Consider the following 19597-nt stretch of genomic DNA (forward strand, 5'->3'; position numbering starts at 1 on the left):
ACATAATATAATGACTAGTCAGACTGTCTTTAGATGGTTTTCAAAGTGATGACAAGCCCCCATTTTAATCTAAAGTTAAAAATGTAACAAGCACCAAAGAAAGAAGTTTTATTAGTTTCAAGAATTTTACATTTGATTACTGTATTTTTTTAAATCTCCGCCAGGACAAAGGCAGGCAAGCAGAGAGGTTGTTTTCATCCTTGCTGTGGGTCTGTGTGTGTATTCAGGGTACCTCTACCCCAGAGTTTTCTGTTTTTGGCCTATAACACTTGAACCGTAGATTGTACAATCCAAATTTGGCTTTTTCTTCAAAACATAAAACGTAAAAAATGTTTTGCTACGCCTTCAGATTTTGTCCCACAGATTTTTTGATATTCCGTATCAATTGGCTATAAATGGCGGAAGCGGACTATATTACAAACTAATCCAAAAAATCGCAAGAATGCACTGTCCGATATATTGAGGGGGCAGAGCCACAACATAATGCAGAGCCAAAAGTGTTTTCATCCATTGGGGGCACTGCAAATGCAACTGTATGTTGCAGAAACAAATGCTATTCTTTCCCGAAGCTTCCTTGCGTCCTGACAGCTACAATTCCCAAGCCTTACACACCCCTGGGTAGGCCACCTGGCCTGGCGGAGATTGTTCTCGGCATTGCAACCCTTTCTAGTGGAATATGCTTAGCTTAATGCATTTTGTAGAATACATTTTGAGTCATATTTATGTTTGTTTAGAAAATAATGAGGCACTGGGATTATAGAATAAATAACCATGTGTGGAGCTTTAGCTTACTGATTCATGTAAGCGCCTTTACGTTGTTGATATATGTACCTTTTTATTGAATTTGTATGCATCATTTTTCAAAGCAACACACATCACACACTCCTTAAATAGATTCTGAAACTCTTTACTTTTATCAGCCTGTATTGTCTGTGTGTGTGTGTGTGTGTGTGTGTGTGTGTGTGTGCGTGCGTGCGTGCGTGCGTGCGTGCGTGCGTGCGTGCGTGCGTGCGTGCGTGTGTAATGTACCATATTAGTATGGAATGAATGTATATTTATTTCTAAAAACACTGCATATTAACATGAAAATAGTACAGTAAGTAAGTCACACATAGACCTTTTGCTTTGGAAATGAAAGGTTAAGCTTGTTCTTTCAGTTCAATGGTTTCTGATATTATAGTAACGCAGTGGGTCGGTGTGATTGATTGCTGTTATCTGGTGACTGGAATATTACTTTTCTGTGCCATCATCTTGTATATAAAATGTTTCAACAATCTGTTGTTTTTATTGAACATGCCTTTTAGAATAATTGTATTCAATGATTTACATCTGTGGTGCTCAAATCTTTTCATGTCAAGGACCCCCAAACTGACCTTATTAGCCCACAGACCTCCATTTGAAGAGATATACCAGGGACCCCCATAAGAGAAGATTTTACAGCTCTAGCAGTGATTGCCGAACCATTTTAATTTCAAAGACCCCCAGTTTGACATAAATTAGGCTACCCCTATTATATAGGGATATTTCTATCTCCAAGACTAATAGGCTAATTTATATTGTAAAATCAATGTAAATTTGGTTTCATTTGTACACTCAGAGTTACACACCCATAAGGGTCCATTTGGTTCCTAACTTCCTATCTATCTGGGGACCCCCTGAAAGTCCCTCAAGGGCCCCTAGGGGCCTCCGGACCCCACTTATTTACATTATTTATTATTTACATCATGCACACAAAAGTATACCTAAACATACTTTTTAATAAGACAGAAAACAATTATTATTATTATTATTATATGGCCCAAAATATAGATGCACTGCTACTGAGGTTAAATGTGTTGAATATTAATATACAGTAGTTATGATGCTGGTACAGATCATCAGACCACCAGACAGTTGGTCTCAGACTCAGACCCGCCCATTCGCCGCTGCTGTCTGCCTGGGCTGCTCAGGTGTTCGGTTATCATCCAGCGACAACATAAACTTTACGCCTCTGAGACACATTGAGATTGGATTATTTTCGTGTCGACACGCACACACACAGTCAGCACCATCATGCTCAGACGGATCCTCCAGATGGTGAGTCTTCTTGTGGATGAAAACGGTTTCAGTTTGTTTATGAAAACCAACTCGCTTTGCATGCGAAACAACGGGCCTAATACCGTAGTGTGACTCGGAGGAGGCGCACGTTTTTAAACGCGGCGCAGCGCGGCTGCGCTCTGTCCGCCCCTAGTGTGTCAGTGGTGTAAAGTAACTTAAGTACATTTAATCAAGTACAGTACAGTTTTGAGGTATTTGTACTTTACTGGAGTATTTCCAATCTCCGATATTTTACTTCTGCTCCACTACATCTCGGAGGAAAACATTGTACTACAATTATTTGAAAACTTAAGTTACTTTGTTGATTTTGATTATTATTACTAAACATACATTTATCCATGACACACTGTGAGCTTGTAGATCTTCTCCTCAAAGTAATGTTTGAAAACTTGAAATGGGACATTCTGCATAACATAACGAGTAGGCCTACAAAGTTTACTTACATTTGAGTACTTTCCCCCCCCCCCACCACTGCTAGTGTGTATATGAAAAGAGGAAAGCCCCGCCACGCTGTCTGATCTATGCAAACGTATCGAGCGCTCCTTCACTGCGACCCCAGAGCTATCTGACGTTAGCTAGCAATGACTGACTGGATGAGGCTGCCGTCCTCTGGCTGTCACCGCTGCTGTTGTTATTTATCAACTAACCGTTAATAAACAAACACGTGTATTTTGTTAGCCAGCCTGTATAGTTATTAGCGTTTGTATTTTACGGTTTGGTTGTGCGTAATTCATCACCATGTTCCCTTGCTAACGTTGACATTAACAACACGGTTAGCTATACAGGCTAGAATAGAGTTTACCAAGGATTTGTCAGTGACGTCACAACATGTACAAACGTTAATGACTTTTTTTTGGCTGAAAATATAAATTGTTTTCGCACAGGTTTCTTCAGAGAGTCATGCTGTGTTAAAATCTCTTTATCGTGTTTCCCTTCAGTGTCTTTGAAACAAGAAACATACTTTTGCTACTTCCGATTGTTTCTGACGTCTTTTACTTTTCCATGGTATATGGAGACTATCCTAGGCTTTAAATAAATAAATAAATACAAAGTCTACAGGTTGGTTGTTGGTGGAAACCCCAGGAATACAGTCAGTGTTTATAAACCCTGGTCCTACACTGTGCTGTGTTTTCACCCAGGTGTGACACCTTTATAATAATATATCATTTATAATGACAATTTATAACACTCCCTGTTTTGGGCATGTCATTATTATGAATTAAACAAAAATAAAAAACATAAATGCACTTCTACATGCTCATTGTGGGCTTAATTGTTTGTAATAGGCCTTTATTGCTTAAAGGGGAATACCACTCATTTTCAACATTGAACTATGTCATTAATATACCTTAGAGTTGTTCTCTTATGGGGGTCCCCAGAAGAGGGGGGCCTCTTTGTGTTGCCTAGAACTGGAGGATTGATTTCTTGTGGGGTCATGTGATCAGTGCCATCATGAAGATGTACTGTACACTGCAAGCCAAAGAGTAGGCTACATCTTTCATGATGTCACAGATCACATGAATTATGGATGAATTATCAACCACTGCTTTTATAGCAGCTGTGTGTGTTGGTGTGTCCTGTTCACAACAACATGACTTCTCTCAGGCAGCCCAGCTACTGCTAACAAATGACTAGAATAATGCTACTTTATTGAATCTTGCACAAGAACTGGAAGATAACTCTCCCTTGAGTATAGATTAGAACCCACAGCCGGGATATGTTATCAGTGGTCAGTGATAGGTGGGGGCGACGCCACACGAATGTACACAACTGCCCTATTCATTGTAATGAGAGCTGCTCCACAAAGTGTCTTTTGATAACACAGCTTACAAGAATTGGCTGTCTTGTTGAAACTGTAGCTTGGAGTGAGAGAGTGAGGTCTTTTACATGATAACATGCTTTATTCCTAATGGAAGAACAACCTTCTCTGTAGGACAGTCAGTGTAGTATTATTATTCATTTGAGTGCAGGCGGGGTCAAAGTGTGTTCCGTGAAGTGAAGTGGCCTCTCTTCTAAGGGGCGGTGATTCCCTACTTTCCACTCCAGTGTCCAGGGACGTGCTGGCCATTGGGAAAAGCGGGACAACTCCCGAACGGCCGGTTCATTCCCGGCCGGTCCAGGCCGGCCATTAGGAAAAAATTAAACTGTTTGCACAAAAGTAAAAATTAAACTGTCGGTGCGAGGCGTTGTGTGCTTGTAGATTGGCTGTTTTCACTCGTTTAAATCATTTTTTAAATGATAAATACAAAACAAACGGTTTTGGACATACAACGTTTCCACCCGACAACGACGAAATATAACTAATGTAATTGGCCCACTGGCTTGTCACTTGTCATGATCTGAAATGGCAGATCTTTGAGTAGCAGCAGCTACTATATCTCTCTCTATAGCGCGCAATGAGGGTCTCTCCAATTCTTTTTCCCGGGCTGAATCAGGGGCCCAGCACGTCCCTGCCAGTGTCCTCACATGACACTGCTCAAAGTACGTGTAGGCCAGCCAGATTACTTCCCTAACCTCTTACCACACACAGGAAAAATGCTGGCCTAATTCATTCATTCATGAAATGTCAGGCATCAGCAGTCAGATGTTTTAATGAATGGATATTTTCATCAGTCCAACGTCCTCGGCTCTCCCTAGCTGGGTTAATAACTCTTTGACGATAGGGTGTGTTCTTTAATGTAAGCATCCGGTTTACTTTTACGCCCCATTACAGTGACTTGTGAGGTTTTTGAGCAGATTATGTATACAGTACTTTGTGCGGATGATCTCCACACAAAAAGCAAAATAAAACAATTAGCCTAATTATCTAGTATATCAAAGGTTGGATTAGCAATACGTTATAAGAACATGTTTTTAATGGGAGAATAAGACATTCCTCTTGGGTAGAGATGTTTATTTATGTTTGGGACATAGGAACCAAGACATCATTACGTCCCCATGGCAGGAATGCCTGTGTTCTGATTGTTGAAGACATAAGGCCTCTCCATACTTTGACCGAAATGTTCGGCGAGTTGGACTTTCCGACGTGCAAATTTCCGAACTCTCATTCGGTCTAATGCTTTTCAGAAGTCGCGAGTGACGTCATTTTGTAGTCGAACCTTACCTTTTGACCAAAAACTGTGGTTTCGGTCAAAGTATGGACAGGCCTTTAATCCCTAATTCCTAGCTTCCTAACACCACAAGCAACCAGTTTCAAATAGTATCACCGGGGCAAAGTCAGACTAATGTGGAGGTAGAATTCTTATGATCTTTTTAATGTTCAGGTGTGATGTGCTTTGGCCAAGATATTACATTTGTCTAGTTGATACATTTTGTAACATTTAACAATTTTTTTCCAAACTTTAATTGTTTACAAATCAAATGACTCTTCAGGCGAATCTTCTTTAATCTTCCTTTATCTTCTCTATGTCCTCTAGACTCCTGGGAAAGCAGGGTCTCAGAATTCAGAGTCAGACCAGCCGCCCAGTGCAAACCTCAACAATGACCAGACCTCTGAGGTAACTAGACAGTTAGTTCTCTGGGTGAAAGCTTGTGGCATCGTTCTAACTTGCAGGCCTCTGTTTTGCTACCGCACCTTTGTTTTTGTCTGTTTTTGCAGCGCTACATTATGGCAATATTCTTTTGAAGCTGTCTGCTTACGTAAATATGGGATATCCTGACAAAGTTAGACATTTAATGCTAGGTCCTAATGATTGTTTTTCTGTATGCAGGGCTTCATCTGTCCTCAGTGCATGAAGTCTCACAACTCTGCTGAAGAGTTGTTCAAACACTACGAGTTGTTCCATGACACAGGAGATATGCCCACCAATGTGGGCCCCAGTCGGTAAATAAAACAACTCACATTTAACAGACTCATAACATTGTTTATCAAGTGTAGTGTTATTGATTGATTATTTATTTATCACTATCATCACCATAACAAGATCTCACTGTGCACTTGTGTTCTCTGTGTAATCAAGTATATTCCATTTAACTTGCAAATGTGTTTCTTTGTTGTAGGGAAGACCTCACAATGTTGAGGCAAGAAGTTCAGGACTTGCATGTCTCACTCAAGGTATGATGATGTATTCAATGGACAGTGATTGGTTGTGATCCACAAACTGTGTTTATTTAAAAACAGTATAGAATGCATATTGTGTTTGTAATATGCTTGTGTATGTGTCTCTTCCCTATTTTAGGAAGAAAGATGGTTCTCCGGAGAGCTAAAGAAGGAGTTAGACAAAGTCCAAGGACAACTGAAGCAAGTAATTCATTTAAGTTGCTAAACAACTTTAAAGTAATCACAGTCACTCTACTGACGAAATACCTCAGAAAAGCTGTCATGATTTACAAATGTGGAAGGAGTTGGCAGAAAATAAACTACAATTTATTGAAGATGTGATCTATGGAATGGATGCCTGACCTTGTTTCTGCTGTCACCAGTATGGATGATACTGTACATGTCAATGTGTTTCTCTCTCTCTCTCTCTCTCTCTCTCTCTTTCACTCCTTTGAATTCTCAGGGAGACGGACAGATGGGTACAGAGGATTTAGGTGAGCAGAGTGGAAAATACATTTAAAAAAAGATTCCACCATGATCTTCAGTTACGTACTAAAGCTGCTGTGCTCATTTCTTGTCAGTTCTGGAGAAGAAACTGAATGAGGCAGAGACAGAGAAATTCAACATCAAACAGATGAAAGACCTGTATGAGCAGAAGGCTGCACAGCTGGCCACAGAGATAGTGGGTAAGTTTGGGGTAAGCAAGCCAGGAGACTGGGGGTCTCTGTGCTGCTTTTGTAAATCAGGCAACCTCCATTGTGTTGCACATATTGTCTTATCTGTGTCAGTTGTTTTTCAACTTAATACAGTAAGTTTGATTTTTTTACTATTGTTCTTTTATATTGCTGTTTTCTTTTAAATAAGGATGGGTAAATTTCCCCCTTTATTTGACTACAGGTAGCTATCTTATAAGACATTCTAATCAGGTTGGTATTAGAGATGGTCAATATAATCGATATGGCAAAATATTGCAATATTTTATTTCCCAGTACTGTATCGATACTTCAGGCCATAGTATCGCGATACTTTCAGAGAAAAAACAACTCTGTTCCCATGCAACCAATGGTAGAAGTCCGGTCCTGATACTCCGCTCCTCCAGATGTCACTATACGATTAGCTAGTTCGCCTTCCAGTGATTCATCTCAATATAAATCGCAATATTTATCACATCGCATTATCTTGTGATAATTGTATCGCGTATACATCACTAGTTGGTATTCAAGCTGCATTGATCGGGATGTTATTATTATAAGGCCTGAATGTGTGGTCGAACCCAACAGACATTAAATCGCGCTATGATGAGGAGAAGAGCCTGCGGGAGGCCACTGACCAGAGGTTGTCCAAACTGACCCAAGAGTTGCAGACGGCAAAACAGGAAAATGAGAGACTTCACACAGAACTGGTAAATACACACTTTTTGTTTGCAATTCACCAAGGTTTATTCCCTTCTTACTACGCTTTGCACATACTTTGTTGTTTGTTGTTTTTGACATATTTCTCAATAATGTGCTTTTCCGTTTGAATGAGACACACTGAACTGAATCCATGAACTGAAACCATGAAATCAGTTTGGCTCTCAGCTGCTTTCTGGAGAATAGCCTCCCACCCCCCACATGACCCTTTCACTGTTGTTATGGAAACGCTTAACAGAACTTCATCCAAAGAATTTGAATGAAGTGAATTAAAAAGTAGTCTGTACGGAGAAAGTTTTGTCTTTCACCATGATACTTGTCCTGATATATAGTGTTGTTTTCTACCGTTTCTGGGTTGAACTAGTTTAGCAAAATAAATCAGTTGGTGGCTTGTGGCAGAAGTCCAAGGAGAGACAAGCCTTCTCCTAATATGCTTTCGTAAATGAGTTCAGCATTCATTTCCCCTACACCAAGAGTGGCCCCTTTATTTTCTGCTCTTACCCTGCAGCTTTACCCCTAATGTTAACCAAAACGGAATGTCTTTACACTGCCCCCTAGCTTCAGCGGCCGGGAGTGGAGGACGTGGAGGTTCTGCAGAAGGAGCTAGTGCAAGTGCAGACACTGATGGACTGCACGACGCGTGAGAAGGAGGAGGAGTCGGAGCGCCTCAAACGCCACTATGAGGAGCTGCAGAGTAATTACACTACCTCAGAGGTGAGGAGTACCAAAGAGACGCTTGTTCTGCCCTTCATGCTGTTGTTTCTGTTTAATAATGGCTCTTCTAATACTTTCCCTAGAACAACACCAGAACTAGCAACGAAAGGGCAGCAAAACATTCTTTCTGTCAAAAGGGTGTCATGTTGGTGAACTTCTGATCAGTAATCCCCATATTTGAATAAAGGCAAACACAGACATACTTGGATTCATACATGCAAACCTCTGTACGATTATAGCATACTTACTGATATGTAATGTGTAATTGCGTTTGCTTTAGGTTCTGTGCCCTTTGCTGAATTATTACTTCCACATTCTACACTCACCTGCAAAGAAGACCTCAAGTTTCAAATTATAATGAGCTACGACATTTTTAATCTGTAAATCAGGTGGCCTGAGGCCTAGTTTCCAATCCTGACATGTCTGCCCAGTGCATAATTCTGTCCTGTTTCCTGCATTATTGATCCCTGAAGACCTTTGGAGGGAATAGGAGTGATAATTTATAGGGTTCCATCCATCAGCTCCAGGCTCTATATTTCTCTCCCTGCACCATCCCTCCAGCTCGTCCCACCGCAGGAGAATATCACATTCCAACACCCCAGAAGCTGCGAGCATACATTTTTGTGGCTCATAATGACTGGCTCTTAATTACTTAATAGCTTCATTAAGAGATAATTTACTGTAACACTGTGTACCGTGCTGGAATGGTCATTTTGCGTCTGCTTCACTCGGTTTCTTTTATACCTCCATGTTGTCTCTGAGGTTTCACCATTTCTGGCAACAGACACAACATGTGTGCTATCTCTCTCCATTAATGAATTGTCATCTGGTTGTTTGTAGTCCCCCAGAGAGGCATTATGGAGGTTTGTAACTCCTATGCTCCTCAGACAACCTTTTATTCAAAACTATCGATGGTATTTTCTGGCAGATTGCGAAAAATAATAATAATAATCACAATCTTCTTGATTGTCATACACAATGTTCGCATTGTTGTCATCTGTGGAGATGTTTGGTGAGTTGGAAAAGCTTGGAGGTGCAAGTGCCAAATAGAACTTTGGAGTTTGTTCATTTTCTCTGCAATAGATCATTTTATCTTACAACTTGTTCTAGCCTGCCCTGCCTTATACTGTACATCGCTGACTGTTTAAATAAGGAAGACCCCATCAGTCTCCACTCTCCACAATGTGCACACAACCCCCCCCTCCCCTTTAAAGGACAGCTTTGTTTTTTTACAACAAGGGTTCATATTTTAGATTGTAATTAGAGAAAAGAAAAGATGAGTTTTAAAATGTTTTAATTTACTGCTTTCTATCGTTTTAGCGATTTTAATGACTTTGATTTCAGTCGTTGGGGGCATGCATGCAAGTGGTTAAATATGTCTTTTTAGGCACAATAAGCCCATTCCTAAAATGCACCACATTCTTTCATGGGCAGATGTGACTTATGGGGGCTAGTAGTGTTACAGTAAAGAAATCACTGGCTTATTGTGTCTAAAAATACAACACGCATGCCCCCACCCACTGAAATCAAGGTCATTAAAATCGCTAAAACTATAGAAAGAAGTAAATGAAAACATTTTAACACTCTTCTTTTCTCTAATTACAATCTAAAATATGAACCCCAAAGTTGTCCTTTAACAGTAGCTTGCTTAATATTGCTAACATAGCAAGATGATGTGCATATTTGGTTATGTTTTCTCAAGGCACTAGTGTTTCAATGACACTTTTGGATATTAATCTAATGAACCAATCAGCATCTTGCTCTGTGCAGCAGTGTCTGTCTGGCCTCTTTAGTTGTGATTCACCTGTGTACCTGTCTCTTTCTCCCCACCCCCCTCTCATCCACTCTGCACCCTTTCCCTCTTCCGCGCTTGCTCGCTCTCGAAGATTCGTAAACTGGAGGTAAAACTTCTTGTTTCACGTTGGCTCCAGACCTGAATATAAAGCTCCATCTATTGATTATTTTTTTTAGAGATTATTATATCGATAACCTTTTTTTTTAATGAATTGAGTGAATTGACGCTTTTATTGATTTCATTTGATAATCGACTAAACCAATTAGTCTGATTAACCACACCACATCAGCCATTTTTATACTTTTTCCTACAATGGTGCAAAAGTAGCAAGTCTACAAGCCCACAATGCTTAGCATTTCAATGTGCTGTGAGCTTGTAGATCTAATATTTTTGAAATTGTTAGATTATCTTCATCTATACCCGAAATGGGGATGGCAAGTTGAAAGTTGTTTAGGGTAGGTGATTTTCTTTGGTTAAAATAAGTGTTAAACAGTTCTTTTCTGCGCCAGGTAGTGCGCGCACAACTACACAGTAAAATCCTGACTGTTAATTTAACTCTGATCGTCTGTTTGTTCAGTAACAAGAGTCTGTCCATATCTCTCCAGCTCTTATTTTAAACAGAACATGCATTTTCAGGTCAGGATACCAATCAGGATAGAGAACTCAGACAGAACACAGATTAAACAAGTGGAACTGGAAGTGATGGCACAAAGAAATGAACAGACAATTGATCTGGAATACTATAAACACTAAGCTGATAAATGGATACTCTCTCCTTATTGGCTGAAACGTTGTCACCAACCTGAAAATGTATTTTTATCAAAGAGCTGGAGAGACAAGGAGACCCCTGCTACTGATGAGTAGCAATCAAAATATAGTGCTTTAACCTTTAATAGAAATATATCACTTACTCTATTAACTGTTGCAGCTCTATTGGTCTTCACCTTTCATTTATGCTACTGTATTTTAAAAATGGAAGTAAAAAAATAAATGATTTGATTCAAACCAATTATTTATTTTAATACATCTATTACTTTGCTCAACTGTTGCTTGCACCTCTAATCCTTTTTTATTTCAGTTGACTATCGTACAGTAATGTATTTATCATTTATTATTTTTATTTTCAGGGCCAGGATGTTGTCCATACCATCTTATAAGTTACATTTGTAATAATAGTGCTAATAATACCTGTTTGGATTGTTTTTACATTTGCCACCTTTTTTTGTGTGGTGTTTGCCAGGGGTTCCCAAACTCTTTTGTCTCAGGGCACCCATGAATATTTTTTAAATCCGAGGCACCCCATATAATTTTCACTCCCAGCACCTTATATTTATAGCATATCGTCATTGTTGGATGGAAAGCTTGTATGTCCAAAACCGTTCGTTTTGTATTTATCATCTACAAAATGTACTAAACTAGTGAAAACAGCAGATCTACAAGCACACAACGCCTCACATCGCGAGGCGTTGTGTGCTTGTAGATCAGCTGTTTTCACTAGTTTTGTGCGACAGTCTTGTATGATGAAGCAGGGCTTTACTTTACCAAAAGACGTACACATTTGAAACTTGGAGATATGAGGTTTCTGCCCGACAGTGACGATATTTTAGTGATTACCGGTATGTTGCGAGGAAAACGTTGAGATTATAGCCATTTTGGTTAGAACTGACTGAAAATAAGTGTCCAAATAAATTCCAACTATTATCAAATTATCTCGCGGCACCCCTGGACTGCCGTCACGGCACCCCAGGGTGCCCCGTCACCCACTTTGAAAACCCCTGGTGTATGCCATAGTCAATTGTGCAGTTGTTTTATCTTCTACTATTTACTTCTGGATCACCTCAACATTGTTGCTGTTGACAGATGACCATATCCCAACTGAAGTCTGAGCTGGAGAAGGGTCCACAGGAAGCAGCAGTCTATACGCAGCAGATCCACCAACTACAGAGCAACCTGAACAACCTGACGCAACAAAGCCAGGTAGTGCGCGCACAACTACGCAGTAAAATCCTGACTGTTAATTTAACTCTGATTAGGGGTGGGCGATATGGTGATAATTATCGTTGAGACGATACAATGTCTCCACGATATGCCTTTTCAGAGGTATCGTATATATCGTGATACAATTGAGGGAGCCTTGTTAAAAAATCCTGTTTAATCGTTAATACAGAGATTCATTGCAGAATTCAATTTAAACCTGTATTTTGGTCTAACTAGTAGTAGTTCTCAAAATGTAAAATGTCAAGGTTTACACTTAACTCTGACAGTATACAAATACGGGTCCATTTGGTTTCATTTGTATACTGTCAGAGTTACATACTTGTAAAGTTCAATTTTGACCTTCCAAAAGGAACCCAGAGAGTCTAGTTTTTATTAAGTAACTTGAAAAATATCCATAAAAACCAACTTGAAAAAAGACTTGTGATAAAATCGTGTATCGTGATACAGCTTGGGAAAATATCGTGATATTGTATTTTTCCATATCGCCCACCCCTAACTCTGATCGTGTGCCAAATGTAACCAAATTGACCTGCATTGGTCCATTCGGGTCTATTTGTACCCGCCCAGAGTTAGAAATGGGATAAATCAGTGTTGAAGATGTTACTGTGCGCTACTAAACAAACAGTTAAGCACCGTTATTTCAGTCATTTGACAGGTTTACAGGGGTGAGCATGTATCTGGGACCGACAACATGCCTACCAAGACATTTGTCTGCCAACAACAAAAGCTAGGCGGTGGGATTTAATTTTACACCTGTTTACGAGCCTCGCCAGCTGCCCTTAAGTGCAGAACATGGCAGCCTACTTTCTATAAACCATCCTCCTTCTCTCTCTGCATCGCTCCATCACAATGCGTTTCCCTGTCATCAGGCGGCGTGAGCTTGCGTTGGCAACGCTGATATGTTGACAAAAATCACACGCACTTCTATAATTAAACCCAGCAGGGGTGGGGAACTCTGCCATGCAGCCGCTGTCACTTGGGGTGAAATACGATCACAGGTAACTGCACCAGTGTACTACACCGTAAAATTGACAGTTTGCTGTGTGGGCTGCCAGCTGGAGATAAAGTCCTCTCTCTCGTGGCAGGCGTGTGTCCATGTCGCGCTGTGCTCAATGCCAAGTAGGTGTCTGGATGAGGAGAGAGGGATTTATGGACCCGAAACCCCCCCGGCAGTGTGCCCTGAGACTTGATCCAGGTCCCTCATCATGGGATGAATAGAGAGGCGAGACCCAGAAAGGGGAGAAGGCTGAGGAGGATAAAGACGAGATGAGAGAACCACGTAGAGGATCAGTTCTAAGAACAGCCAGGTGAATAGCCAGCAGGGGTTTCGTTGAATCCTAAAGGCAGGATTAGAGATGAATAGCAGAGCAGCACAACGTGGCGGCGACACGGGGAGAGCTAGACGGTGAGCAAGGGCATGAGGAGGAGAGGGACGGACATAACAAGCACGAAGTCTCCAGAGAGCGGGATTGTGGGATGGTCATAAAGGAGAGCCAGCTGCTATGTGACTTGGGAGGCGAAGCAGATAGAGCACCACACTCCCTGCTTTTAGCAGTGCCATTAACAGCATTTTGTACTTTATCACCTAGCTGGCAAATTTACCGCAGGAACTTGACTGTATGGACAGGAGGGGCCATGCGATGTATACATAACCCTGGTATTCCAAGTGCCTTGTCGTAAAATCTGTCATTAGCATTGTCATATTAGCAATGTCACCCTACTCTATTTTGAAATGTGTTCTTAAAGAGTTCTTTTTTAAACTAAAGACAAATGTGCATGTGACACAGGTCACTTTCACCCTCTTGCAGCTCCTATGACATTTCTGCTTTACTAGATTGGATGGTGAAAACTGATGAGAGAGGGTAAGAGCAAGAGAGGAGGGATGACATGCCAAAGGTCAATAACGCAGGTGTTGGGCTGATCTCAAACTCTATCTACTAACCATTTCCAGCGTTCACAACGAAGTTGAAAGAAGAATAACTTAAAGCCACGCTTATATGATTTTCACACGCCAGCATCCTAACTTGCCGCTATCTCGTGCTCATGCCTTTTTTTCACAGAGCCTGTCAGAAAAGTTATCGCGCAAGGATAAGGAACACCACGAATTAGAGGAGCGCCTGGGGCTGGAGCTGACTGCCAAGAAGGAAGCGCAAGCAAGCCTGCATCAGCGGGAGATGGAGATACAGGAGCTGCAGGCCAGGGCCGCAGGCGCCGAGGCCTCCCTGCAGAGGGCGCGGGAGGAGCTCGGAGAGAGGGCCGAGGATGTGGCGAGGCTGAAGAGGGAGGTCACAGAGATGGAGGTGAAGCACGGGGAGCTGAAGGCAGAGAGGAAACAGCTGCAGCATCAGAGAGAGGAGAAGGAGAGCCAAGGAGCCCAGCAGCAGAGCGAGATCAGTCAGGTACAGCTCAAATAAAATGATACAGAATGTATTTACTACTTACTATATAAAGTCTTTCACTGTTTTAGTACAAGGTTGAAGATGTGTACTGTTATAATAACAGTTATTTGATCAATTAGTGTTTTTACAGTTAACCGAACACAGCACAGGTTTTTAAATGTATATTTGTATACATCAACAAATCAATGCAAAGAATATATGCAGTATATAATAGATTTTTGATTTGTATACTCTCAGAGTTAAATTAACAGTTTATGTACTGTACCATAAAAACGAACCACTCCAAGTCTGGCATTAATTTCTCTCCCCGTCCAGTGGTGTAAAGTAACTAAATACATTTACCTAAGTACTGTACTTAAAGCTATACTGTGTAAGTTCAACTAGTGGTCAGTAGCGGTATTGCTTTTTTCGGCCGTTTTTCGGCCGGAGTCGTCGCGGACCACCGCCGCGGACCACCGGAGCGGCGCCGCAAACCACCGCGACCGATAGTAATCCGTGGAGGGGTAGAACGCATGGTAGAACGTAATTTTCTGGCCAGGATTTGTGGATTAAGAGGTTAAAATCCTTCACCATGGTAAACACTGTAGCCAAGCGGAGGCGCTTCCTGGAGACCAGAGCAGATAAGCTGTGATTGGCCGGTAGTGTACCATGTGTGCATGATAGGCGATGTGATTGGGCAACGTATACACAACGTATACAGATGATGCAGATTACGTCATTTTGGTGCGAAATCCGGTCCACGGCCAGGATCATAGAAAACATATAAAGAGAAGGCTTCAGAAGCTGAAAATAACGGAGTGGGTGTTCTAAAACTTTAGCGATTTAACAGTTAGGACAATTTTAAGATTTGTTTTATAAAAAAAGTTACATGGTACAACTTTAAGTAACATTTTGAGGTATTTGTACTTTACTTGATTATTTTCAGTTTTCAGTACTTTCACTTCTACTCCTCTACATCTCGGATCCAAATATTGTACTTTTACTCCACTACATTTATTTGAAAACTTTAGTTACTAGTTAATTTGCAGAAACAAATGATTATATTATAAAACATACGCTTGTAGAGCTGTGCTACCGAGATTTTCAAACATTTTTACTTTTGGTACTTTAAGTATATATTGATGCCAACATTTTGAATTACAGACTTTTACTTGTAAGGGTGCCCTCACACCAAAATACCTATGAGAGTGGAATCCGCGTTCCGCCAATGCATTTCAATGATAAGGGAGCGTTTTTTTGCAGAAATCCTCTGCTGGCATGAAACCGCTTCACTCTCATTGAAATGCATTGGCGGAACGCGGATTCCACTCTCATAGGTATTTTGGTGTGAGGGCACCCTAACAGAATATTTCTACATTGCAGTATTGATACTTTTACTTAAGTAAAACATTTGAGTACCTTTTCCACCACTGCCCCTGTCTACCTGTGTGCTGTTCCTGTAGCTGCATGCTAAGCTGCTGGAGGCGGAGCGGCAGCTGGGCGAGCTGCAGGGCCGCCTGAAGGAACAACGGCAGCTCTCGGGGGAGAAGCTCAAGGACCGCGAGCAGCAAGCAGCCGACATCCAGCTCAAACTCTCTCGCGCAGAGGAACAGGTAGGCTCGTCTGAACCGGAGCCTAATTAGAAAATGAACAGACGCAAATGTACGTCTGCATGAGCAGATTTAGATTTAACTGTACTATTAGCATTGATGATTCAACCACTTAAAGGTAAGGCAACAGAAAAGGGACAACTTAAGATATGCATACTACAGAATATCTATACAATACTGCCGGTTTCTTTTTATATATCATTAATTATATGTATATTACTTATAATGTATAATATTCTGAAAAGGCGAATGTACAGGTCGCATCATGGACATCACAGTAATGGCATCACAATTGGAATATTTTACAAGGTTAAAATGTCTTCACTATCTGCCTTATCAGAGAGATTGTATAGATTGAGATTCCACCTCCTACAATGAATAGCGGAAATAACCGATCAAGAGCTTGATAGATCTGCTATTTTTGAGAATGTTGAAATAGCACCTGCCTGATTGAAAGTAGTTAACCCATTAAGACCGGGAACGCATCTGTGTCACGTAACCACTTTAACCATTATTTTTGATAATATAATTCTAGGAGACATATAATTCTTTGACACATAATTCTACCTTTAGGATTTAGAAGACATTTCTAGGTCTTTTTTAGGTCTTAATGGGTGCTCTCTTTGGTGTGTTTGGATGTCCAGCTGAAGGAGAGCGCCGGTAAGAACACGGACCTCCAGCACCAGGTGGAGAAGGCCAAGCAGCAGCACCAGGAGGTGCAGGCCCTGCAGCAGAGCACCAATGGCAAGCTGCGGGAGGCTCAGGTACTGCTATACCGCCCAGCTCCACGAGGGAGAGGCCTTCACCTTCTCTTCAGCTATTCCTGCCTTCTACCTCCTATTCTGACCAAGCTGTGGTTTACATGAATTGTCTTTTAAATCAGTGGTTCTCAACCTGTGGGTCAGGACACCCAGGGGGGTCCCCAAATGATTTTGGGTGGTCATCAGATTATTAACTTAATGTGCAACATTGTTTTCTCTCTCAACAGTAAACAAACCAACATAAAGTTTTAAGTGTATAGACTAGAGGGTATCTGCACATTTCTAAAGTGACAATTTAAGGACTTTTTAATACATCTAAAATGACAAATCAATCATTGGACAAATTGTCAAATATTAGAGGCAGAAATTGTGAAAATAGACGATCTACAAGCTCACAACACCTCGTATTGGACAAATTGTCAAATATTAGAGGCAGTAATTGTGAGCATGTATATCTGCCATTTTCACAATAGAACCGTGGTATACAAAAGGTAATGCCTCAACTCTTAGTGCTCGTCAGCAGTTAAAATATGATTATTTTGGGGGTCCCGGCCTGAAAAGGTTGATAACCACTGCTTTAAATGAAAACCTTTTTAACTAGTATTGTCTGGCAGTTACATGATGAGAAAATTGTCACACACGGTTTTGCATATACCTTGTAGCAATGTCATGTCAAATCATCTCCCCTTGACCTAACCAATGGCGCTAGAGTGAGTCATTTTTAGAATGTGATTTAATCTTTTCCTTTATTATTCCGTTGTTGAGTTAATCATTGGGCGTTTCTTTTCACTTGAGATTTTCCTTTTTGTGCGTCAGATGATTAATTTCAGAAGTGGGTGAGAACTCTTTTTGAAAATCTGACAATAATAGAGAAATTGAATCTTATCGATCGATGTTTGGCACACAAAACTATTATACGGCGCGTCTCCGTTTAGAATGACCTGGAGCAGGTGTTGCGTCAGATTGGCGATAAGGACCAGAAGATCCAGAACCTGGAGGCCCTGCTGCAGAAGAGCAAGGACAGCGTGAGTCAGCTGGAGGCGGAGAGAGAAGACCTGTGTGCCAAGATCCAGGCTGGGGAAGGAGAGACGGCTGTTCTCAGCCAGCTGAAAGAGAAGAACCATACACTACAAGAACAGGTAGACACACACATACACACACACACACACACACACACACACACACACACACACACACACACACACACATACTGACACTTAAGTGGAGTTTAGAAAGTGGCACCGGTGTGGATCGGTGCTCCAGCGAACACACTAGACCAGTGTTTTTCAACCCTTTTCATATCAAGGTCCATTATTTATTTGGCATTTGAGCCACGGACCGCAGAGATTTAGCCTCTCAGACCCACAACTTAGATTACGATATTTTGTTAGCGCTGATTAGGATTTTGTCCACAATTACATGCTGTATTGATGTGTTGCCATAGGATTGATAACTTGTCAATCAGAATAACAATTCTTCTACATTCTATAATTGTGTAGACTTATTGTAAATTTAGTAATGCAAGTGTTTAACAATAATTTAACTCTCGAGAGCATAAAATGAAACCAAACCGTTTCAGTTTACACTATAAGGATCTACAGTATAAGGGTCCATTTGGTTACCAACTCTCCATCATTTAGCTGGGGACCACATCGAATCCCCTCAAGGACCACTGGTGGTCCCCGGACCATTGGTTGAGAACCACTGCACTAGGCTAGACTGTTCACTAAGCTCCACCTTCACTAGCGATTGTCCAATGCTAGCTTAGCAACCGTTGCCATTTGCCATAGACTCGGACAACGCTCCCATTCATGTGTCGGACACACAGTTGTTTACACCCTTTTCAAGACCGACCAATAGGGGTCAGCAGTGACAAGGGACTACAGTACATGGGAGAATTGTCAATTTGCATAATGATTAAAAACAAGGAAAAACTAATATTGCAATAAAGTGAAAGAAAGTGGCAACAAAGATTGGCTGCTAGTGTAACATCATTATCTAACAGGATAAGTCAAAAATGAGCTAATGGTCTCTTCTGTAACTGGTGCTGGGGAGCTGAAGGTCACCCACATGACAGACAAGCTGAAGAACCAGTCAGAAAGCCACAAGCAGGCCCAGGACAACCTCCATGAGCAGGTCCAGGAGCAGAAGACCCAGCTGCGTTCTGCTGAGGACCGAGCACAGTCACTCCAGACCTCTGTCACTGAACTCACAGCCCAGCTCACTGAGAACAAGGAGAAGGTGGCTCAGCTGGACTCACAGGTAACCTGCTCAATCCACCTGTGGCTCAACTTTCGCTCATCTAAATGGTCTTATTGAGTCAAATAATGAGTCAGCGGTGCAACGTAGGTTGAGAGCCATGTATACTGTATATACTGTATATATTCATCCCTTTCATCTCATTTGTTTGAGATGACTTCCGCAGTATTTCATAATGTTTCATACTTCGTTTTTGGTGGCACATATACATTTATACAAATAACAAAAATCTTGTATTTTATTATACACGACAGCACGTATACATGTCGATTAAGATGGGTTAATCCGGGGCTCCCGCTGAACTAGTGGTCCAGGCGCATACCACATACAAGCTCTAAGCCTGACAGCGTGTCGCGTGTTCAAGTTCTCTTCCCGACTCCCTTTGCTGCGTGTCTCTCCCTGTCTCTCTCTCCCTGTCCATCTTCATTCACTTGAACTAACAATAAAGGCAGAAAAGCAGAAAAAAAAGATGGGTTAATCCACATATCATTGTCGTCGGTTGGAAACCTTGTACTGTATGTCCAAAACCTTCCT

The 19597-nt window shown here is 41.3% G+C and overlaps 1 protein-coding gene across 2 annotated transcripts in view; it reads left to right on the forward strand.

The window, feature by feature from the left end:
• Positions 1-1936: 1936 nt before the first annotated feature.
• eea1 (early endosome antigen 1) overlaps positions 1937-19597 on the forward strand; it is a 28362-nt gene continuing 10701 nt past the window's right edge. Inside the window, exons 1-15 of one of the 2 annotated variants that reach the window (XM_080736780.1) lie at positions 1937-2076; positions 5514-5594; positions 5808-5920; positions 6097-6151; positions 6276-6341; positions 6600-6630; positions 6718-6822; positions 7417-7538; positions 8107-8262; positions 11918-12034; positions 14116-14454; positions 15897-16046; positions 16688-16807; positions 17740-17943; positions 18860-19066. In XM_080736780.1, the coding sequence (XP_080592906.1) occupies positions 2053-2076; positions 5514-5594; positions 5808-5920; positions 6097-6151; positions 6276-6341; positions 6600-6630; positions 6718-6822; positions 7417-7538; positions 8107-8262; positions 11918-12034; positions 14116-14454; positions 15897-16046; positions 16688-16807; positions 17740-17943; positions 18860-19066 (1890 nt within the window). In that variant the 5' untranslated portion in view covers positions 1937-2052. The remainder of the gene's footprint in view (positions 2077-5513; positions 5595-5807; positions 5921-6096; positions 6152-6275; positions 6342-6599; positions 6631-6717; positions 6823-7416; positions 7539-8106; positions 8263-11917; positions 12035-14115; positions 14455-15896; positions 16047-16687; positions 16808-17739; positions 17944-18859; positions 19067-19597) is intronic. The other variant, XM_080736781.1, reaches the window with a different exon arrangement.

This window comes from Nannobrachium achirus (genome assembly GCF_963921795.1).
Source record: "Nannobrachium achirus genome assembly, chromosome: 11".
Lineage (NCBI taxonomy): Eukaryota > Metazoa > Chordata > Actinopteri > Myctophiformes > Myctophidae > Nannobrachium > Nannobrachium achirus.